The 24,158-nt window shown below is 42.6% G+C and overlaps 2 protein-coding genes across 2 annotated transcripts in view; one reads left to right on the forward strand and one right to left on the reverse strand.

The window, feature by feature from the left end:
* Positions 1 to 2,142: 2,142 nt before the first annotated feature.
* Positions 2,143 to 5,700, forward strand: ABHD15 (abhydrolase domain containing 15). The gene is made up of 2 exons (XM_075262630.1): positions 2,143 to 2,996; positions 5,175 to 5,700. The coding sequence occupies exons 1-2, from the start codon at positions 2,143 to 2,145 to the stop codon at positions 5,698 to 5,700; spliced, it is 1,380 nt and encodes a 459-aa protein (XP_075118731.1).
* A 5,809-nt stretch (positions 5,701 to 11,509) lies between these two features.
* TAOK1 (TAO kinase 1) overlaps positions 11,510 to 24,158 on the reverse strand; it is a 74,988-nt gene continuing 62,339 nt past the window's right edge. Inside the window, exons 20-21 of the mRNA XM_075263753.1 lie at positions 23,754 to 23,936; positions 11,510 to 21,687 (exon numbers count right to left, since the gene is read on the reverse strand). Of these exons, the coding sequence (XP_075119854.1) occupies positions 21,226 to 21,687; positions 23,754 to 23,936 (645 nt within the window). The 3' untranslated portion in view covers positions 11,510 to 21,225. The remainder of the gene's footprint in view (positions 21,688 to 23,753; positions 23,937 to 24,158) is intronic.

Consider the following 24,158-nt stretch of genomic DNA (forward strand, 5'->3'; position numbering starts at 1 on the left):
CCAGTAAAACCAGGTTTTGGTATGCGCTTCAGTTGTGCCATGCAGGAAGGAGGTGAGGTTCTCCATGCGCATTATCTCGTTAACCTTTGAAATCCAAAGGGAGAGAGGGGGAGGTTCAACTCGGTTCCAGAAAAGCGGGATACATGCCCGGGCAAGGGCTAGTTCACACGGGGGTTGTGACCGCGTATTTTGGTCCTGATTTTGACGCAGGAAGCCGCGTCAGAATAGGACCAAAATGCGCCTGCTGCGACTGTCGCGGCTTCCTGCTCCGGAGTAGTCCAAAATGAATGGGCCTAGTTCGGAGGGTGCTGTCACGAGGCAGATGCTGTGGCTGAATCAGCCGCGGAATCCGCCTGAGGAAAGGACAGCTTGCTTCTTTTTTTCCGTGACTGGGAACAAACCGCTCATGGAAAAAAGGACGCTAGCGGTCTACACGGACCTCTATTGTGAGGGGATGGATTTTGAGGTGGATTCAACATCAAAATCCGCCCCCTCTTGCCCCATGTTAACGAGCCCTTACACAAACTCCATCTTTAATAGTAAGAAGTAGAATATTCACTGCACTATAGAAGTTGTTTTCTGTGGCATCAAGTCTTTACTTCCATTTTGGCGGATTATTATGGGTTGTCAAGTTTCCGCAGGGAATGGCTGGGAAGAAAATGGGTACAAGCATGAGTGTGTTACCTGAGGCTAGGCTAGATGTTCATGACTAGTCTCACATATTGGACTTTGAAAAGCAAAACACACAGCATACAGATAGTGTCCATGTGCCATGACTGTGTATCCGATGTATGTGGGGCCAAGTTTGCAGCAGAATGCACATCTGAGGGGATAGTATTTACAGTAAGACAACTCCTTTAAAGAAGTATTCCTAGCTTCAACCTTTATGACATATCCACAGAATGACCCCCACAATTGCCTTCATGGGCCTTCATAGGTCCAACTTGTTTTTTATTTTGAACACATCCCACAGATCCTCGATCAGATTAAGATCTGGGGAATTTGGAGTCAACACCTTGTTGTGTTCATCAAACCACTCCTGGCAGGATAGCTTATCCTCTGATAGACACCACTGCCATCAGGGAATCCTTTGCCATGAAGGGGTGTAAATGGTCTGGAAAGGTTTTTAGCAGGGGCATAGCTATAGTAGGTGCAGTGGTAGCAGTTGCAACTGGGCCCTAAACTCTAAGGGGACACCAAAGGTTCCTCAGCCACATAAAATATACCACTATTCTAAATGGCATAACGTAAGTAGGGGCCCCATACCAGATTATGCCTTTGGCTACCTGCCAAAGTAACATCCACTTGAATGCCAGGATTTAAGGTTTTCTAGCAGGACATTGCCTAGCTCACGCTGTATTTCACTGGCTTGTCTTCTTCCCATAATGGATCCTGGTGCTAGATCTTCCTCAGGTAGGCAATGTACACGTATCTGGTCATCTATATGATGTAAGGGATTATGCGATTTATCAGACTAGGCCTCCTTCTTCCATTGTTCCATGGTCCAGTTTGAAGGTGCTTTCAGTAGTGGACAGGGATCCGCATGGACACCCTGACCAGTCTGCAGCTACTCAGCAGTCTTCTGACATCTATCAGACAGCATTAACTTTTTTATTTTTTTTTAAGCAGTTTGGGGGATTGGCGCAGATGGGCTAGACTTCACTCCCCGTAAACATCAGTGAACCTTGGACTCAGAAGAAAGTGTGTTTGCTAAATCTCATACAAAAAGTCAACTAGAACATTGTCCAGCTGAAACAAATATCTGAATCAAGCAGTGAGGAAAACTGAGCACCCAAGTCATACGACCCGAGAGATAAGTGGACTGAATACAGAATTTTCAGCATAACCACAATCTTATTATACTTCTCCATGTGAACACTACCAGTCCTGGGAGGTCACAGCCCAGCATGAAGGATCATACACTAGCTACAGGCGTCACAAACACAAACATGAACTGCTGTTCAAACACTTTGGCACAAGAACAGCTCAACCTTTACTAAACCTCAAAGCCAATGGAGTGCTGAGGACTTAAATAAATAAAACATTTGCAAAGAGATAGAAACATGTTTGTATTGATGTAAGGTTCAAGGACAACAAATCACAAAGAGACAGCTCAGAAGTCTCTCCAGAAGTGGCATCGACATGTCCTCAATACAAATCTTGTGGATAATCTGGTCCCGGACCTGTGCTGTTATAGGCTTTATTTCCAAGGCGAAGTCTTGGTGTACAAAACAGAAACAAGACTGTACTCGGGAAACTGAAGAGGAAGATTGCTTAGGAGATGATTTTGGAGACTCCTGGGAATCTCTTCCACAAGGATACCAGTTGATATGCAAACCATCAGCTCTTGCCCACTGGTTGCTTAAAGATATTCAACGCTTAGTCCTTGACCCAACACGTTGGTGGTGGAGCCATTGGCCCAACCTTCAGACTCTTATTCAACACTTCCTTCCACCTGATAATCCATTGGAGTTATCCAGGGAAAATCTACAGCTCACAGATGGTGGCATTGTTGCTTTGGATTGGGTGGTGGGACCAAGACAAAGTCCAAAAACAAGAAGGGGGACGAATGTCACAGACAACCCACCATTACTATTGGTTATTCCCAACCCTTTTGGAAAGGTGACCAGAAACCTTCAGCATCTTTGCCTGCTTGCATTAGGAAAAGGTTACTATCCGGTCATTTTTAACAGACGTGGCCAAAATGATTGTCCACTAAGTACACTTAGACTACAGGATTTTGGAGAACCTGGAGATCTAAAAGAAGCTGTGAATTATATTCTCTATAGGCATCCAAGTTCCATGCTATTTGCTGTAAGTGAAGGACTCGGGTCTGGACTGTTGCTTTCTTATCTTGGAGAATGTGGCTCATCCAGTTACATGACGGCTGTGTCCTGCATTTCACCCGTCTTCCGCTGCCAGGACTGGTTTGAAACCAGACTTCCATGGTTTTACAAGTGGCCTCTGCTGCTTTATCAAAAAGTCATTCTTAGCAGGTAATGCAAAACTCAGAAATGTTATAAGAATGAAATGGATTTATAATGTAAGTGGGATGTCTCATGAAGACAGCCAATGCCCATGAGCCTTGTTAGGACATACGGATGTCAACAGGGGGGAGGTCTCCTACCAGGGACTCCACTCTATCAGCTGTTTGCTTATGGTATTGTGAGATGATGAGTCAACCCCCTAAGGTCTAGTTCACACGTGGGGCGTCCGCGCGGATTTTGACAGAGAGAGAGACGCGGCGAGCCGTGTCTCTCTCTGGTCAACACCCACGTGCCGCGACCATCGCGGCTTTCCCCTCCTATGTCGGCTCAAATGAATGAGCCGACACAGGAGGGTGCTGCCGCTAGGCGGAAGCCGCGGTCCAGCGCGCCGCGGCTTCCGCCTGAAGAAAGGACATGTCGCTTCTTTTCTCCGCTAGCAGCAGCCCGCCGCTAGTGGAAAAAAGAAGCCCGGCGGTCTGCATAGACCACCATTTTAAAGGGGTGGATTTTGAAGCGAAATCCGCTGTCAAAATCCGCCCCTTTGTTCACGTGTGAACGAGCGGTATGTGCACACAGTGTAATTTGTACAAGCTGAAAAATTCAGCCTCAGGAATTTGAAGCTGAATTTTTTTCTGCTTGACCAAGTTCTGCCATGGGATTTGCAAATTTGGCACCAGCCAGGCAGAATATTTTGGCTCCCATTCACTTCAATGGTAGTTATCAGGTAGAATATGCCTAAAAGCGAGCATGACGCTTATTTTTTCTGCTATACCATTCATTTCAACAAGGGGCAGAATCCGCATCAAATTCAGCTGTGTGAACATACCCTTAAGATGAAACTAGAAGAGAAATTGTCCTCAAAAGTGTTTTGATGCGCATCTTCCTCATGGACTCTAGATGAAGCTACTCTTAAGAGTCCTTGTTCACACTTTGCAGTTGATATTTTGAAACAATCCTCTTTATGGCTAGAAGAAAAAAAAATACATAATATAATTTTCACCTTTATAGATTTTCATCAGTATTTTTTTTTATATTGTCATTCACATGCAAGTAAAACTTGTGTGCTGTAGAATTTTTGGTAGTGATATAGTTATACAACACAATTTTTCTTTGTTTCATTGCGTTGCAAGCGAGGGCATACTGGATAACAATACAAAATATTCATGACTGGCAAAGAAACATGCAATTATTAAAATACTGTTTTAGGATTGGACTACATGGTGACATTGGATGTGATTCCCATCGCGTGACCAAAGATTGCCAGGTCGCCCAGAGATTCTTTCACAAACTTTAGAGAATGGATTCGCAATCCCCTTCTTATTGCAGAAAGATTGAACGCAGTTCGATTTTTGTGTCATGGTCGCAGTACACTATGTGATTCTGTTCACTAACATTAGTGAAGGTATCGCAGGGCAACCCCATGATCTTTGGTGGCGGCCAAAGCCCTTGGGTAGCCATAGCCTTATTGTTTACATAAATCACTATTGTGTGCAAATGTAATAAATTTTGCACAGTAAGGGCCCGTTCAGACGGAGTAAACGTGCGTGTATTTTGACAAAATACACATTGAAAAAAAAAAAAAAAAACAAGTGTAAAAATAAGACTCCCATTGACTTCAATGACATTTTACACGTGTATTTTGACGTATTTTTTTACACATGTAAAAAAAATGTCATTGAAGTCAATGGGAGTCTTATTTTTACAGGTGTATTTTGCCAAAATACACACGCGTTTACTCAGTGTGAACGAGCCCTAAAAGAAGTTTTCCCTTTTACACTTAAAGGGGTTGTTCCTAATGTATCCCAGTGCGGTCTGGTCCTACTGCTTCGATGTTTTCTTCCACTGGAAGTCTCCGCTGAGGTCGATCAGTGGCCTAAGGAAAGGACATGGGATGTCACTACCGGGCTTTGCCTGAGGCTGCTCAATGGCGCAGTGGTTATGTACGGCAAAGACTTCCATTGGGGGAAAAAAACGGAACAATAGGATCGGACCGCACTGGGTTACACTGGAGAATGGTGGACAGATATGTTTTGTGCTTTTTTTCTTCCCCAGCCTCATATTAAAAAAAAAAAAAAAGTTATCCTGGGGAACCCCTTTAACATTTCAGGAACTCTGAAAAGCTATGGCCATTTTCATATACACCTACCTTTTAACAAATACCGACATCTCTCTTGTTCTACGTTGCAGATACTTCACGGCTCTAGGAGAAGTTGTATCCACTGAGAAACTATTTGGAAGTAATTCTCTGCAAGAACTTCATGAAACCTTACATTGTCAGTGTGAGAATAGGACGGTAACCTGGGACAGTTATTGGGAACGCAATGAGCCCCTACGTGATGTGGATGAGGTTGCAGTCCCTGTGCTATGTATCTGTAGCATGGATGACCCTATCCGAGGGTCACCACAAACTACACTCCCCATTGAACTTTTCAGAACCAATCCTTACTTTTTACTTCTGTTAACACATTATGGGGGTCACTGCGGCTTCCTTACAGAATCACCTGTAGCGTGGAGTCATGAAGTTACGTTAGACTATTTTAGATCCATAACCGAATTCTTCCGTACAGAAGAGAAGAAAAAGTGGTTCACAAGACGAAGGAGTTCAAACCTGCTAACCCGACGGAGAAGGCCGACACTACAAAGGCAAGAAACTGCTATTTATAAAGATCTTGAGGAAGAAATTTTCAACTGGAAACGGTCATACACCCGATAAAAGAGCCATACAGGACATAATGTGAAAGGTGTAGTATGGAATTCAGACAGTATAGGAGATAAGTTGCTCCAAGAAATGAAACTGCTAACTATATTATTTACTAACATCACTTTAAGACGTTAAAAGGGAGTCTGTCACCAGATCCCAGAATGTCATCCCAGCCCTGCAGATAGATAGGTTAGAGCAGGGATAGGGAACCTTCGGCTCGACAGCTGCTGTGAAACTACAACTCCCATCATGCTCCATTCACTTTCATTGGAGTTCCAAGAACAGCAGAGCAAGTATGCATGCTGGGAGTTGTAGTTTTGCAACAGCTGGAGAGCCGTACGTTCCCTACCCCTGGGTTAGAGCCTCCCGACTCAAAGTGTGTTCTCCCCTTGTGGATTGCTGCCTTTGTTGCCAAAAAACACCATTTGATGTTCAGGTGACCTTAACCTATCTATCTGCAGGCCCGGGGATAATATGCTGGTGACAGATTCCCTTTAACCTCTAAGGCACATCATCCGCACACACACTGAAGGGTTTGAGCCTTGCACCACGTTTCTTAAGCATTTTATACACTTTTTAACAATATGCTTGACAAGAGGTGGAGCTTTGACAGAGTGGCGGGTTTAATAGGCACCAAAAATTTCACAATTTTGGCAAATTTCAAACTAAACAAACAGATAGATAAATAGATAGATCTGTCCAATCATATTGATTTACATTGGTATGTGTAAATGGCCATGTAAAGTGGCAGATATCAGTCTCATCTGCCAGAAAACTGATCTGTCCTACGTAAAAACAATTCTGCACATCACAATTGTTGCATATAACCAGCTTCTGAAAGAAATCTGCTTAGAATGTTTTGAGGAAGAGGAGAATTGGATCAATTTTAACAAAATATTTTTGTACAGAACAACTCAGATTTCTATATTTGTAAGATCATTTGGAAATCTGTGTGAAAATCCAGATTAAGGTTTCTTTATAATGTGTTAAACTTTTTCAATTTAAATACAGAAAAAACCAACCAAAATATTCGAGTAACATATGGGCAGGATTGGTCGCAGTTTGTGCCAAATATAACCCTCGCTTTTACTAAGCACAGTCCCAAAATCAACAGAATAAGGTTGGATTCACATCTGTGCTCATTCCGCACTTGGGGTTTCCGTCCATCATCCCACCTAAAAAAAATGTGGAAACATGGCGGTCCCCATAATAGTCTATGGGGTCTGTGGGTAAGCTCTTTTGTAAAGAGGATTAGGTTTCTGCTCATAGGGTCTCCAAGCGGACCCCACAAACGGAAACCTGAACAAAAGTGTGAACGTTGCATCACAAAATCCAAGGCTCACAAAATAAAATAGCAATCACACTCCCAATGTGGTTGTGGAGAAAGTAATCCTTCAGTCTGCATCTCCTCAAATATTGAAGCCAGATTATGTCTAGGGTCCAGAATCATCAATAAAAGATCATCTGCACGAGGTGGCCACACGCAATTCCCATGCAATCGATGTTCCTCTGAATGTGGGCAAAGATGTGATCTAATACCAGAGGGAATTCAGGGACAAATTTAATTATATAGGGGAATGGAGGAACCTGGTTTTGTGTCTTGGAAGAGATCAATGGTCAGGGTGCGGTCACCATTAACCAACAGAGGAATAGCAACCTGCATCTGCATAAAGTGGAAGGTGGCCAGGAAGACGGATCCATAGTTGGCCCCACGCAGAGTTACTGAAAGAAGGGGCCAGTAGACCTTATCGAAGGCCTTTGCGGCATCTAAGCTTATCAGCACGGATGAAAGTCAGGCCCCATCACTACCACTGCAGATCGGATGGTTTTAGTCAAATATCTGTTGGCTACAAAGCCTAAATGAAAGGGGTGGGTAATAGAGGGGAAGGTCTCTAACTCGTATTTGTCAAAATCTTTGACAGAAATGTGTAATCTTGGTTAAGCAAAGAGATCGGCCTATAGGATTAGGGGATACATGAAGTCTCCACTAGGTTTGGGAAGCAGAATTATTCTTGAGCCATAGAAGGAATCTACAATAAGGTTAGGAAGATAAATGACATTAAGAAGACAGGTGAGGTAAGAAAGTATCTCTTGAGACAAGAGGTTATGATATTCATTGAGAAATCCGTCTAGGCCAGGTGATTTGTAGTTCGGAGAACAGGAGAGCTGGATCTTCTGATTCTAATGCAGTCATATCTGTGGGGTCCACTGTAAGATTTTCTTAATACTCAATGATGGTTATTTATCAAATGCGCCTCTTTTGGCGCAGATGCGCCTTTTGTGTGCCCTTTCAATTTCTGGCATGATTCGCTCATTGGGCGCAAGAAGTTGATAAATTCCATTCACATGTCCTCACCACGTGTCTTACACCTACATAATATATAAGGCGCAGACACAGATCAGATTGTATTTTAAGAGGGCAGCACGGTGGCTCAGTGGTTAGTCTTGCAGCACTGGAGTCCTGGGTTTGAATCCTGTCAAGGACAACATCTGCAAGGAGCTTGTATGTTCTCCCTGTGTTTGCGTGGGTTTCCTTCCACACTCCAAAGACATACTGATAGGGGGAAAAAAAAATTTATTTTAAGAAACAGAAACAAAAGGACTTCCATTGGTCTGCAAAGAATGAAGAGAGCTCCTCTGATTTTTCTTTCTTTGAGGAAACTTTGGCCACCAAATCCAAAATGAAAAAGAATTTCGGAAAAGAAGAGTGTGGCCTGGTCTAGCGTCCCCTCTAGCTACACCTCTGCATTCTTGATGCAACCTGCAGCCATGCACTTGAGTTACGCTGGGTTCACACCTGCGTCTGGGGTCTCCGTTCTGTGGTTTCCGTCTTCTGCATGCCAGAAGACGGAAACCACAGACCGGGTCCGGCCGTGCGCGGCGGTGAGCGTTTTGCACTCTCCGCCGCGAAACCGGATTTTTTTATCCGGACACAGAGTAGTGCATGTCCGACTCTGTGTCCGGATTATAAAACCCGGTTTCGCGGCGGAGAGCGCAAAACGCTCACTGCCGCGCACGGCCGGACAGCTTTCTCACCCATTCAAATGAATGGGTGAGAAAGTCTCCTGCAGGCTTCCGTCTCCTGCATCTGTTTTACGCAGGAAACGGAAACCTGCAATAAGGACCGACGACGCAGATGTGAACGAGCCCTTAGCAATGCATTTTAGGATTTGACACTAATTATTTAATTTATAAAATTGATGTAAATGTTAAGTTTCCTCTCTGCATAGTTTTTTTTAAAATGTAGATTGTGAGCCCTATATAGGGATCACAATGTACATTTTTCCCCCCTATCTTTGAAGTGTGAGAGAAATCCACGCAAACATGGAGAGAACAAACTCCTTGCAGATGTTGTTCCTGGCGGGATTCGAACCCAGGACTCCAGCGCAGCAAGGGTGCAGTGCTAACCACTGAGCCACCGCATTGCCCGCTTCTACCTAGTTTTCTATGTGTCTTATACTTTTGCAATTGTGTCCTGTAGACTGCACTGTTCTGTACATGTCTCCCAGAGTGGAATGATTTTGTGCCTAAAAAGGTGCAAATAATAAATCCGGCAAATCACAAAGTGGCAGATAGGGAATTCTCACAAAAGAAAAAAAAAAGGTGCAAATGCTTTGTAAATCAAGCATAATGGCGAAAAATGCGCAGATCACAGCAAAATCAGGCGCATACATATTGATAAATGTGCCCAATGAATACGGCTTCTATCCGTTGTAGGCAACACATGCATGATTTGTAAGTAGGTCCATCTCCAAGAGTATTGGTGCAGGACTATGGAGGAAGTGGGCAAGCCGGTAAGGATCCCACCCTCTACACCCAGCAGTAGAACTTATTCTGTGAGGCACTTATTTGCCAGATGGCCTGACCCTGTAGAAAAGTATTCAGCAAAGCCTGAGCCTCCTGGAATTTGTCTCTAGAGTCTGTTGGTGGGGTCCAAGTGTGGCCCGCTTGAGCCCTCAGAAGCTCCAGGAATTGATCTCTCAGCCGCCTACGCTTCATATTCACGTAACTGATTATGTGACCCCCTCATGACCACCGTGGGGGCAGAGCTATGTAAGGGCTGTATCATCCAATTGCTTTAGATGATCACAACAAAAATTGGCCCAGTGGATTTTCAGATAGTCTTGAAAGTTAGACTCATACAAATAAGACAGAAGCTGCCAGAGTCTATAGCAAGGAGTCTAAATGGCATCCCCTCTAAAGTCAATGATATCAGGGCACGATCCAATACAGTTAGCGGTAGGATCTCTGCACCTACTACTTTGCAAAACATCTGTGATGTCCCTTTGAAGCTTTAAAAAGGGGTTTCCATTAACATAATCAAATTTGTAGACAATCACAGAAACATGTTTGCAAATATAAAGAGTTAAAAAGACTTTCTCCAACCATCTTAGAGGTGACAGTCTTATGTCTTGATCACTTGCCAATGGTTATGACTAGAGATGAGCGAGTACTGTTCGGATCAGCCGATCCGAACAGCACGCTCCATAGAAATGAATGGATGCACCTGGTACTTCCGCTTTGACGGCGGCCGGCCGCTTAACCCCCCGCGTGCCGGCTATGTCCATTCATTTCTATGCGAGCGTGCTGTTCGGATCGGCTGATCCGAACAGTACTCGCTCATCTCTAGTTATGACCCTGAATGCAGGAACTTCCTAAGGTCAGAAACCCAGCCATGATTTCCTTATTGTGGTCAGGTCATCAGGGACACTACATGTATGAGAAGATAACCCGGACACAATAACGGAGTTTCTCTCCCATAGACTACAATGAAGTTGTATTATAAAAATTAGAGGTTCATGTCCCCTAAAGGGGATCCAACCATAAGTCATACTCCCCTCACCATGGCATTCAGTGCGGGGTCCTCATCCTCCAGAACAAGAGTCCTGAGAGGACTAATAAGACCCATGAGAGGAATTTCACGAGGTTCACCCAACACTACGAAGTATTCCTTCCAGCGGCTGAACAATTACATGACAAGTGTTAGATCTACTGTTCTATATTAGGCCGTATTCACACAGCAGTATTCTGCCCAGTATATTGAATTAGGATTTAAAAGCCAAAACCAGAAACGGATCCAAAACAAAGAAAAGGTGCAAGTCTTTCCATTATACTTTCTCTATAGATTCCATTTCGAGCAGAATATTGCTGTGTGAACTTACCCTTAGAAACCAAACTAATTCTTGGCATGGTTTGTAGCAGCAAACTAAAGCCAAGGCACGCTGCTTTACCCTGCAAAGGTCTGAATGCAGGCTAGGCTCTATTCACATTACGTTTTTAACATACATTGAGAACATCCGTTTAGCAGATACAAAAACGCAGACGGAAACTGCTGCTCATCTGCTTACATAGACATCAAAGCTAAAACATAGAAATGCAATATACCATACTGTTATTTCTGTTCAAGAAAACAGGTAGACACTTATCAGTTATCTTGTAACATTGACACAGATGACCAGCAGTTTACATCCATTAAAGGGATGTATAAAAAAACAAAAAAACAAACAAACCTATGATAGAGTCTTAAAGGGTTACAAGCTTAAAGCTTTATAACTTACCCGTACATTCCCTGCACTGGTTACTAAAATCCAACCCATTCAGCTGGAGCCCCAAAGTTACCTGAACAGGGGGCAGAAATCTGGTCCCTTTGCTGACGCTCCAACTCTCAGTCACATGACCGACTCCTCACTACCGATCGATGATGTCAGAGCGGGTGTGAGAAAGAAGCGGAACGACATTTGGTGTCGAATGAGATAAACAGGATATAATAAACCAAAACTGCAACGACGTAGCAAAGAGCCAGACTCCATGTGTACTAAAATTACTTTATTACAGTTGATTTTTAAACATTTCCTTTGCTATGATACAAAGGATAATTACAAACAAAATATTACATAGGATTTAATTTTCTTTCCTTTTCTGACAACTTGGTAACAGCTTTAAATGCACAATCTATACAATTAATACAGGTTATATAATATATTGTGAAACCAGAGGAATACCAGAATACTGACATTACACTGTACAAGAGACCTCACTGTACAAGACCCCAAGAGGCAGTGGTGTGGGAACACGACACTGCAGAGAAAATGCACACCCGCAGGAACGGAGACCAGTAGAAAATGGAAATGTGTGTGGGATTTGTGCTGATCTCTTACAGGAAGTTCCAGCTAGTGCTAAACAAACATAAAGCTGCGGAAAACAATATTCTCAATCATGGAGGGGGACGGGGGGTGTAGATGCGCGTAACTCCGATCTATTCATACTGGTAGAATGACAAATGTATAAAATGAGGAGTTAAAGGAGTGCTAAAATATGAGCATTGTTCAGCAGGGGTGTCTCTGCTATCACATAAAAGGAACCCCGAACGCTAAAGTGCTACCCACATGCAACAACCTTAGCGGTGCCAATGGCTTGGCTTACACCATTCTGGTAAATATAAAAATAAAACTGTATTTATACCCTGAAGGGAGACTCTTGTGACATGTCTGGTGGTTACAATCGTGGCCTTGAAAGAACTTTTTGCTATGCAGAGAGGCAATAAGGCACGGCATTGGGGGATTCTGATTATCAACGTGAATCATGCAGTGAGCAAGCTCAATTTGTGAGGTTAGTGGGATACGACCCAGGCTGGATATAGTATACAATATACCCTCAATTCTACACAGCATCTACCATTCAGGACCTAGGCAGCATGCAATAGTGACTGCTGCTCATTTCTATATACAGGCACCAGCATCTTCCATTACTAACTGGCTTCCCTACAGGAGGATGTGCAATGCCAACTACTGATGAGGCTTTGTATACATGCCACCTGTGCCCACCCTAGGCAACGGCTGTGTGGGCTGAATAAATATGCATGCAAATACATCAACTCACTCCGTGCCCTCGTCCCCACAGTGGCTGTGACATGGCAAAAGAAGCCGCTTGTTCTAGTGTTTTACAGCAGATACAATATAGACTGAAATGTAGTTATGACTGCAGCGGTCATAAGCACTGGCATATGTAGGACTACAATCGGTATCACCAGCACGCCACAGCGACAGCACATAACAATCTCGTGAATTCAGCACTTTAGTGAAAGTCAGTTTTACAAATGCCCGTAAGGCATCTCTTGGCAGCATCTTGCCCGGGTATCTGCGGGTGTGCATTCATATTCTCCCTAATAAAAGACATTCTCAGCCATGTTCTGTCTTCACTAAAATAGGGGGCGGAGGGGAGGGAAGAACATTTTTTTGCCTTTTTTTCTTTGTCCAGATGTTGCAAACAGTGGGAGTGTACAGAGTAAAGTGAATAAAGATTTCAACTTAAATATATATTCTTGTAACTACAAATAAATGTGCAAATAAAAAAAAAAAAAAATTCAGAAACATGCCAGGAGCGGGAAATGCAACAAGAATATATCATTATCATGACCAACAGAACGCAGCTGAATGGTTTATTGTCTTCAGTGGCTGCTGACAGACGTATCGGGCATACATTGCAATGTGGTACCAGAGCAGAACAAATGGGACACAGCACTATATAACCACCATTAGGTCTACCTTTGGGATTGGGCACCCCAAACACCAGATATGAATGAATCCAGTTATTAAAAGGGACTGTTACATATTAAAGGCAACCTGTCATGTTGAGCATACAGTCTGATATATATTTTACAGGAAGAACTAAGCAGCTTGATATATGGAGCGGTCTAACTTTTAGGCTAAGGCCCCACATTGCTGAAAAGCAGCTTTTTGGGTTGCAGATTTTGCTGCAGTTTTTTCTGCCGAAGCCAGGATTGGATTTAGCAAAAGGGATAACTATATATTTCTTATTCCTTTGAAAGCTACTCTTGGTTTCGTCTCAAAACCAACGCAAAATCTGCAACAAAAAAAAAAACAACAACATCTTTTCCACAATGCGAAGCCTTAGCCATGTAAAGTACAAGACCGTATTAGAGTAGACAGTCAAACCTCACCAGATTTCCCAAACTGTTTAATGCTGTGTGTTTTCAGACGCTCTACTCTAAAATGACATGACTTATTAGGTGGCTTATCTTTCCAAAACATTTTGGTGCACTGTACAGAATTTTGGCGCTTTTTTGGGTGCACTGTTTGGCACATTAAGCCCCGCCCACCTGATGGACAAGGTGCAGAAACTGTTAAACATAAAAAACGAAGTGTAAACCAAGTACACCATAACTTTGAGCAAATTTTTTTGGAGCATTTTTATTAGTTTATGTGCCCCATAGAGTAGTGGAAAGAGATTCAATAGAACTTATTGACCTAAATCCCTGCAATGCTTATGAGTCCAGCGGGAGGACTCTTAAGACTGTCAGCCTTTCCTATTTGACCATGTACACAGAGATAGCCGTTAGTCACTGACCAGGAACACCCACTGGACTCCTAAAACCACAATGAGCAGGGATCACTTCTAAGAAAACTACACACCATTCTGCTCTAAAACACACTTGCCTGCAGATCGGACATCATGATCAACATGGAAAGGTTCACCTTTAAAAAGCCCCATCCATAAAATACAATATTTTCTTAAATTTGTCAAAAGTGCATCTCAATCTGGAACCTGATGAATTGGTAAACCCAATGTATCTCATGGCTGGGGAGGTTATCCCATCATTAAAAATAATAATGCAAACACTAAATTAATACAAAGGGTTAAGTGGTTGGAAAAAAAACCTGTTAAAAACTTTTTGGCTCATGACAAAATAAAGTGATCCATATGGCGGATTCATGTGGCCAATGGTCAACTTAAACTCCACACTCTGGACCAGCAAAATGAATGGAAATCCCATTGGGATATATAAAAGTAGTCAAGGGGATTTATCTTCAGCACGTGGAATAAGGATGACATGGTCCCAATGCTTTACTGCCCCATAAAATCCTGCAATGCATGCCCCAGGCATCGGTCAGCAGTCTGGATTTCTATACCCCCGATCACATGAAGGATATAAGAAGGTACGGGAGGGAAGGTTTCATTCAGTAGAGTGTTACATTATGTGTTAATAGAATTGTTAGACAACCCAAAGTCCTTCGTCCTCTCAGCCAACCTTTTTCGTTGCCCTACACAATACAAGCAAGCGATTAGAAAATGTACAATATACACAAACCTACCCCTTCCCCACCTCAGCTTCTAATAAGAAAGTCTCCATAAGCTTGGTAACACACAGCACGGACTTAACAAGTCCAAGAAGTTTTTTTGTCTTTTCTCTTAGTTACTCGGCTGGCTGAAATGGGCGCTGGGATCTCATAAATAGAACTTTTTTTTTTTTTGTTTAGCAACCTAAGTGTTAATAAAAATGCTCTAGCATTTACAATTTATTAAGTCAATATATCTTTGTGTAATATGCACTAAATATTTTTTAATGTAGATTATTTACACCAGTGTCTTTTCTGCCCTATCACCTTCCTCATATCCAACAGGAAGAACCAGTCCCTGCTGCGAAACTGGTGATAGACAAGGGGAAAAAAAATAAAAAAAAAAGTGTGGTACTAAAAACAACACAAAAAAAGGACTTTCAAATACAATCCAAGTCTCCTAAAATCCTCATTTCTGAATCACTCTCTTCATCACCAAAGCACATAGTCATACTTTGTGGTCCTCACTAGATATAGGACAGCTACTATTCTCCGAATGGGGGCGTTCAAGAGGAGCTGTCGCTTGTACTTGGATTCCTTAAAGCTGTCGCACGGTTTATAATTTCTGCATTGCACCGTTACTCTGTTATTCCTCCTGGAATATTGTCACCCGAGTGTTACCACTTCCCTACATACACCGACACACTCTGTAGTGACAAGTCTTGATCGACAAGGGGAATAGTAACACCCAGGTGTATAGTTATATGTACATTTCCAGGAGGAATAACAGAAGAACGGCACAATTCAAGAGCATCTTTCTTATTTCCTGGCACGTCAGAACGGAGGACAGATCCTCTTAAACAGTATTCTATGGCCACTAGATGGTAGGGAAGAACTAGAAGATGGAAGGGAGGCGAATGGACAATTATCCAAAAATATACTAAGTCAACTGATTACTTAAGACTGTCTGGCAATAAACCGGACTGCCCGTATGAGGTTGGCAAGTGTAGAATGGCATCCAGAGAATAGGAATGTTTCTCATTTTGTTTCACGAACATTCGCAGGTGTACAATGCTTTCAACGCGTACAAACCGGTTTGTAACCAAATGAAAACTAGATGTCTGTACCGTCATACATGGCTTGGATAGAAGCATTAAATGTAAGTGAAATACCACCTCTTATCAAATGATTATAGCAGTAAAAAGTGCATCATCATCATGTCACGCAAGACCTGCATGCAACTTGTTCTCCCTCCAACCCCGAGCACATCCGCAAGCACAGGCTGGATCTAAATTGGCACGTCATCTATCATAGGTAGCATGATATGGGGCAATGCCGTCTGTTGGTGGGACGGATTTTGGACTATTGGCACATGATTGGTTTCCACCCCCTGCAGTAACATTAAGAAGATATGGTTTCCAATGAGAAAAGGTGCTAAAGACTCCACAGCTTACAATTCACAATCCATTCTCCTCATCTGCGCCTGTAAATGCTGCCATACAAGCCAAAAGGAAGCAGAGGTAAAGAAAGCCGTAAGAATTGAGAATGTGATAGGACATTGGACAAAAAGGTCCTCAATATAAAAGGGAAGAGCCAAAACTCATCGCTACATGTGGTGCAGACAGCAGGGGCCATCAAGGCTCAGTATCCTTAATAGGCTCATAAGCGGGAAGTGGTAAAACCGATACAAGTATATTGTAACATGATATATAATCACTTAAAGGTGGGGATCAGATTCTGAAGTGTGGTGTACCTTCTCAAAGAAAGTGTAGGCCACATGCTCAAAGGAGCTGAAGAGGCACAGGGCTGAGCTAAGCACCCCTGCCCCTTCATTTTAGTGATCTGCAGGGGTCTTAAGCCTGACCCCCACAGCCAAACTTTCCGACATATCATTTTGACGTGTCAGAAGTTTATGAAACAATAGGTACAAGTCAGTGACCTATAGAGGAGCCGTTCTGTTATCCACTGACGGCATCGACTGCAGCCACACAGCCTATAAAAAGCAGCAAATGGTAACAGAAGCAAAATAAAAATATAAAATACTAGAAATAAACTAAAGATCTTGAGAAATCTTGTATTTTTTAACACTCTAATACCGTTTGGTATTAAAAATTTATGGGGAACTTGTCATGTTATACATATAGTCCTATGTATAGAAGCTGAACAGACTGATGCATAATCTGGTGAGAAAATATTCAGTATCATTTTATTTGATTCATATAAAACCATTTTAGGTGTCCAGTAGGCAGCCCTGCTTCTATTCAAGTGAATGAGAGCAGAGCTGCAGTTCCAGGCTCCACCACTAGAGTGTATGGAGCTACAGCTCCCGATCCATACAGTGTAGTGGTGGCACCTGGAACTGCAGCCTTGCTCCTACTGAAGTGAATAGGGACAGGGCTCCTTCCTTCCGTGTACCTAGTATATGGCTTCTGGAGGCCTAAATACCTGATCAGGACGGGGTTCTGGTGTTGGTCGGCGTCCAATTTGATTTACTGTGGACAGATCATCACTGTCAGTTTTAGGTCCTGGACAACCCCTTTAAGGTAATAAAATACAATAAAATTTTCCCACAAAACTATACTTCAGCCTGCTCAGCTCTGCATGAACGGGGTCCCTTAAAAACCAAAATAAATTGGCAGCACATTGTGATTTCTTATTGTTGGTAACAGGAGTAAGATTGGTAACTGTAACAGGAGTAAGAAAGTAAGAAGAGGAGAGCCCGTCTTATTCGGCATAAGGAGAAGTATCTGGTTATCGGGTAATGTGGACATAAACTTGGGCACTTAAGTAATTTTACTAGTATGGAACGTAAGTTTCCATAGGGATTGCTACGCCAAAATAATTGTAAAGTTATGGAAGTGAAATAAAAACAAATGTAACAATCTAATATATGTTCCATGTATACAAGCTGTTCGGTTCACTCCCATTAAGTTTCTAGAGGTCGTCAGACTGGAGAAATATGATAAAGTAATAGTCTGGCAACTTCCCGGGTATCAAACATAAACCTCTTCCATAGGCTGAATAGGACACCGCTCGATAAAAAGGGGATATTCAATTTATGTTACTTTTGTCCCTTACTCTTCTGCAGTTTTAAAGCAAGGCTGTCACCAGAACCAAGCCCTCAGATAGACAGGTAAGGGTCACCTAAATCCAAAGGTACAATACAATGCCCTTGTAATTCGATGACTGTTGCAGGGGGGGGAAGGGGGGAATCACCTTCGTGACCTATGTCACTATGCAAATGAGCTGTTTGGAGCAACAAGGAACCAGTCACTTAGCTATTTGGAGCAATGACAATACCCTCAATGCTTCAAAGAACATTTGCATATTGACAAAAACAGTGATTCTGATTCAGGTGATGGTCTGGCTTCTAACTATCCACATGCACAGCCCTGTCCCTTCCATCAGCCTGTCCAATGATTATTCGGATATTTTCTTTGACTCCCCACGACTCAGGATGGCGGAGCCGATAATGAATAACTAACAACAATCCTTTATAAGATCAAAGAGAGGATGGAGAGGAAACCAAGTCTCTACGGTGATGACATTTATAATGCGGATCAACCATAGGTTTGCAGGCTTGGACTGCAAGGACAACCTCTCTACCCTATAGAGAATCCCTGTGAGGTCAGTAATTCATCTATACCCTTGTATAAGGGTCAGGCACCTACATAGAACATTAACTAGGTTACCGCTGACCTTACAATTTTGGAGTAAATATTGACTTTTCAAACGTTAAGGGTAAAGTACAGCGATGTACAGCGTGGGGGGAAAACTGTTCCGATAAGGGAATTTTCCCTAAGAGTATCATGCGCGCTAAAGATAAAATCTTTACTTATTAATGATCAATTGACTAGTAGAGAATCTTATAAAAGCAAATACTAAAAGATGATACTGGCTTGTATGACAAGACAAACCATTGGCTATATAGAGGGGAAAGCAGCGATCACGTATATCCCACTACAGGTAAACCTCCATCCTATGAGTAAAGAGCACCCATCGCTCTCCTGACACGTCTCTTAGTAAATACCTGCTATATATAACAATGGTAAGTGTTCAGTTCTTAATTTATTCCTACATTTCCATGAGTAATAACAGAGGAACAGCATATTGCAGCGTTCTCAGAAATGAAACGTCAGCGCGGTGACTGCAGAAAGCCGACTGGTCCTCTTTAAACATACATAAAGGGTGAAATATTTGACTTGTCATTCTCCCAATATTACAAATGGTCTCCCAAATAGCAAGGACATAAATGCTATGGTTTATGTAGTGAGGATTAGAAAAACAAACAAATAAAATATATCGACATACCAAAAGTAAGTAGAACGATACGTTCCGAACCTTGATGTCGCCAATATTCCACCAAGAAGCAGGAATACCGAGAAGATGAAATACTTGATGTAAATGCTGTGTTTATATTGAGGAGTTGTACAAGAGGTGCCGCAGCAGCAGGTACAAGGCTCAACACACACTGCCTACACACCAGGAGCCAAGACTGGGGCTTGTTCACACCGCAGAATATCAAGTCAGTCATTGTTTTTGGAGGAGGATTTGCTTTGTAATTACCAGAATTGGATCTTAACAGATGAGCTATTACATAATGAAAAGGGCCTGAAATATAAGTGGGTGAACAAGCCCAAAGTTATAGGGGGCTCATCTCTGCCCTCACAGCCCAACAAACATACCCTATCTACACACCAAACCTCTTTTCACTTTCTGTGCTGTCCATACACATTACATCGGTCACCCTAATTTCTCCCGATGACCCCATACACATCTGGAGTCGGCTAAGTGTGCATGTGTTCTATATGGGGAGAAGGCTGCTGCCAGGTAGCTCTGGTTAGAGCTCCTCTCCCCAAGTACAAAGGAAACATGCCAGACCTGTCACTCTCCAGATATCTGCCATTGAGGTTGAATCGGGAGGCCTCCCCATACACATTAGATGAATGGCCAGTCCACCGAAATTGGCGGGTTCAACTGTTATACATGTAACGTGTATGGCCAGCCACTATATACCCTCCAAAGATCAGCAGGACTTAATTCCATACCACTGCTACCAATGATAGCACCTGGATAGACAAAATGGAACAGGGTTCACATTGATTTTTTTTTACTTAAAAAAACAAAAATCCATTTGGCTGACATACAGCAGTGCGGGAGACATGTGCTCAGCTACTATTGTGGTAGCCCAGAGTTTGCTAATCAGCGTATGCCTGATATAGCTATGGCATAATGGCACAACTAAAAGTACTGTGACTAGAGCAGGATATGCATACAGAAAGAATATAGCCTACTGCTACACTGGACGCCATGTTTCCTATGATGATGCTTTCACAGCTACTCCTAGACCACTGCCCCAAAATGAATATTGCTGAGATGTATCGTACTAATTAGCTATTATGTTCCAACCACAAACAGCACATACTAACCAGGCATCTCCATGCTTAACGGCGACCTGTCACACATGGAGGCCTACCTATAGTGTGCATGGTGCTATACAGTAGGAGGAGCTTAGCAGACTGGTACATAGTATTGCAGGAAAAATTCTGTATTTAAGTGAATAAAACACAGGTTATACAGATTTTTTCCCACATAACTATATACGGATATGTTTGCCTCCTCCTACTTTATAACATACAGGCGCCATTGTTCCAAGTGACAGGTTCCCTTTAAGTGCCATTTCATAGCAGACTGGTCTGCCTGAACCCTATGATATACATCACAGACGTGCCTTAGACCAGTGTAGTGTAACAGGTGAGGATAAGGGCACTCTGCAAAAGAATGGATATGCTGTGAATAAGCTAGTGCTGTAAGAATCTGTGATTCAAGAATATTCTAGAAGCAGCGACAATCCCTAAATAACCTGATTAAACTTTTTTTTGGCCAAGATAAAGCGAATTCGTTTGACACGTTGGCAGAAACATAAAAGAAATGTTTAGGAAGCCTCAAAGTAGTAACTGCTATGCTCCTTGTAATCCTCCCACCAGATAGGATCACTCCCTCAGATAAGAGCGAGGACTGACAATGCCCTACTGGAGTGTAGTGATGAATATGGAGAGCCAGGGAATGTTCCGAGTGCTCAAAGTGCCCATCGAGTTTGCAAAAGTGAATCTGTGTAGTCTGTGAAAGCGTCTCACTTCTGTTCGGTAAGGTAGCCATATTAGATCTAGGTCCACTTTCAGCACAACCCAACATGCTTTACTTTACTTTTCCTTCAGACAATTCCCTGAATAAAAATAAAAAAAAATAAAATAAAAAAAACAAAACCCAGCAGCCAATGCAATCATACTGTAGATTACACACATACAAGTAACCCTGTACAAACGGATTAAAATACAGCATGTGTAGGAAGCCTTATTGTGGCAGCTGCTCAGTACCATTGAGAAAGCTGCTGTGAGGACATCTTTAGGCAGTTTGTGTTGAATGATCAAAAGGAATGGCCGTTAAGTTTTTCTTGCAGTTATGTATAAGACATGTGTGAACCATTGGATATCTGTGAAGTAACACTTGTGCTCCTGCTCATTCCCTGCTCTGTCCGTCCCCCAGAAGCTGTCCGCCTCAGAGCCTGGGGGCTGTTGCGGACCCCCATTGTACTACCACGTGAGACACCTTGGACCGACCCTGAAGGATGACCCCATGGTTGAGGCCCACCTTGCATTGGGTGTCCCCAAGCTTGAGGTGGGCCTCCCATGGGATGTCCCCAATGAGGTCCAGGGCCTCCAGTGGGATTGTGGGACCAGCCAGAAGCTCCCGGGTAGCTGTGGCTGAACGCCTCGGGGGAGAGATTAGAAAGAATCATGTTACTAAAGCCTAGCCTCATGCTTTCAGAGTCAAAAGCCTCAATCTCTCGAGCTTGGCGTTCCAACAGACTCCGTATTCGCTCTGTTCTTTCATTCTGAAGGGCCAGCATTTCCTCTTCAATCTAAAATAAAAGAATAAAATGTTAGTTTGGGCATAGACCGATAACACACTACAAGGTTGTGCATATCAGCGGTGACACTTGTATGCAATATGTCACTGCACAAGCCAATCAATCACATGCCATATACTAACTGAGGCAAGGAATTGGCAGCATAGTGTGTATATGGGCCTGTCGCTACTGCGGCCTAGAAGATGACACTGCTGCTAAACTGGAGAGGAAGGGGAGAAAACTAGGATCCTATTTACTAGTACTGGGCCATTCTTTGACTTCAGAAAAGGGCCACAACACTTGCAGCTGTCTGGATGCAAATCAGGCCCCAGCCCTAATTTACATATTCATATAAAGACGATTTCATCGGTTTGTGGATTCAGCTCCAGTTAAAGGCCTTTACCCTGCATTATTATTGGTTTGGGGGCATTGTGGACTCCCATCAGTTCCCATCCCACCTGTTAATAAATGTTGTAATATAAAATTCTGGCTCCTTTCTGAGAGATCCTGCACTGAAATCCACTTTGTCCCTTATTTATTCATTCTCCTGTTTCTCTGTTGCTATATGAAATCTGTACATGAGTGGGCCTACTGTATAATACAGGGGAGTCGAGTGGTTCTGCTGTCATATAAGATTCTCATAGAGCCGTATGGGGGGGGGGGGCGCCTAAATTTTGTGGCCCAAGTTGGACTTAATAGCAATATCATTTTAATATTCAGCACAATGCACTGAGAAGCTGGACAATATTCAAGAATGGGGTGGAATTGGAGAAAAGGTGGGTTTGCGATACTTTGTTATGGGATTTGTTTTTATGGCATTCACTGTGTAGCCAAAATGACACATCGCCTGTATTGTATGGGTCAGTACGATTGTAAGAATACCAAATTTCTATAAGTTTTATTTACATTTAAAACCATTTTCTTGGCGTTTTTTTTTTTTTTTTAACTTCTTTTTGTACTGTAGTTTTTAGACCCCTGATGGGGTCTGCTCACTAATACAAAGCATTCCAAATACCAGGACTTCTATTACAGGTGGCATATAATAGTCGCTGCTCAGCACCAACCATGTTTAAATACCAGGCATTCTCAGTACTATTACGGCAGATATAACACATATAGAAATATGAGATTCTCATGTTTCATATGAAACCAGAACCACTATTCTAGGCTGTGCCTGAGATGCATCTGTGTGAAGTGACCTCCTCTAGCCTAAGCTTCTATGTATTATACAAGAGCCCGACCACATGTACTTGTAGTGAAACGCATAGATTTCTGCTGGCAATACAGAAACTCGGGAAGGATAAATAAGCATCAGAAAGGGAATTTCAGTGCAGGATTTCATGGAAAGAAGCCAAAATTAGTTAATAAAATATATTACAAAATGTAATGTCACTATTGTGAGAAACTCAAAAGTTGTTTAAATGTATAGGTACGGCTTTACCTGTACCTATGTACTGAAAAAAGCACAATGTGGTGAAAAGGTATGTAGTGATGCCAATAGAAGATACTGATTGGATGGACAAAGAAACTAATATAAGACTGCAACCACAACATAATGTGAAATAGCATACAGCTTTCTGGTAATATATTATGGCATATACACTGCAATCTGCAATGCTATTACTACTGCTAAATATTCTTGCTATTCCCAATGGACCGCATTAATGTCAAGGAAGCCGGCCGGGATCCATTGTAAATGGAAACAATAATAGTGTGAACACAATCTAAACAGTACAAAGGCAGATACAAGTCACATGGCAAAAAACAAAAAATATAATGAGGCAAGTTTATTAAGACTGACTTTCAATATGTCAGTCTTAATAAAGGCTTGGAAAGGTGCATAGCACGGCTGATGCAGATTTCCATGAGAACTCCGGCCCAAACACTGGTGCGAGCTATAATGAATGTTGGGTTGAGGCGTCCCTGCACAACATGGCAAGCGAGGAACAGAACGGACATTATGGTGCACATTTGGAAAGGACCTTAAGCCAAAATGTGCGCCACAATTTCAACTGCCGCAGATAGATCAATAAATTCAGCCCATTGTATACAACTTAATGTATTAGTAAATCACGTACCTTCTGTTCAAGAAGGGCTCTACGGAGGGAAACCCTTTGTTCCAGTTCACGTAATTCACGCTCATGTTGGGCCTCCGCTTGCATCTTAATTTTACTCTGATAGGCATTAAGAAGCTCCAGTTCTTGCTGCAGCTGCATCTTCAAAACCTGGCACTCTGCTTCTTGTGCCTCATCCAGGCGCAGCTACAAGAAAAAGTGAATTAGTTACCTCTATTCTGTTCTATGGGTAAAGGAACACCATGGCCACTGTACTTTCAGTATCTGCCCCTAGCCGGTTAAGATTTACTAGTTTGACAACAATACAGAATCCGCTGATGCCAATATATATAAGACAATGCAGTACAGGCAAGCGACTAAAGACAAAGTGGAGAAAGTAACTTTTCTTTTTACTGGCCATATCAAGCG

This window comes from Leptodactylus fuscus, chromosome 2 (assembly GCF_031893055.1).
Source record: "Leptodactylus fuscus isolate aLepFus1 chromosome 2, aLepFus1.hap2, whole genome shotgun sequence".
Taxonomy (NCBI): domain Eukaryota; kingdom Metazoa; phylum Chordata; class Amphibia; order Anura; family Leptodactylidae; genus Leptodactylus; species Leptodactylus fuscus.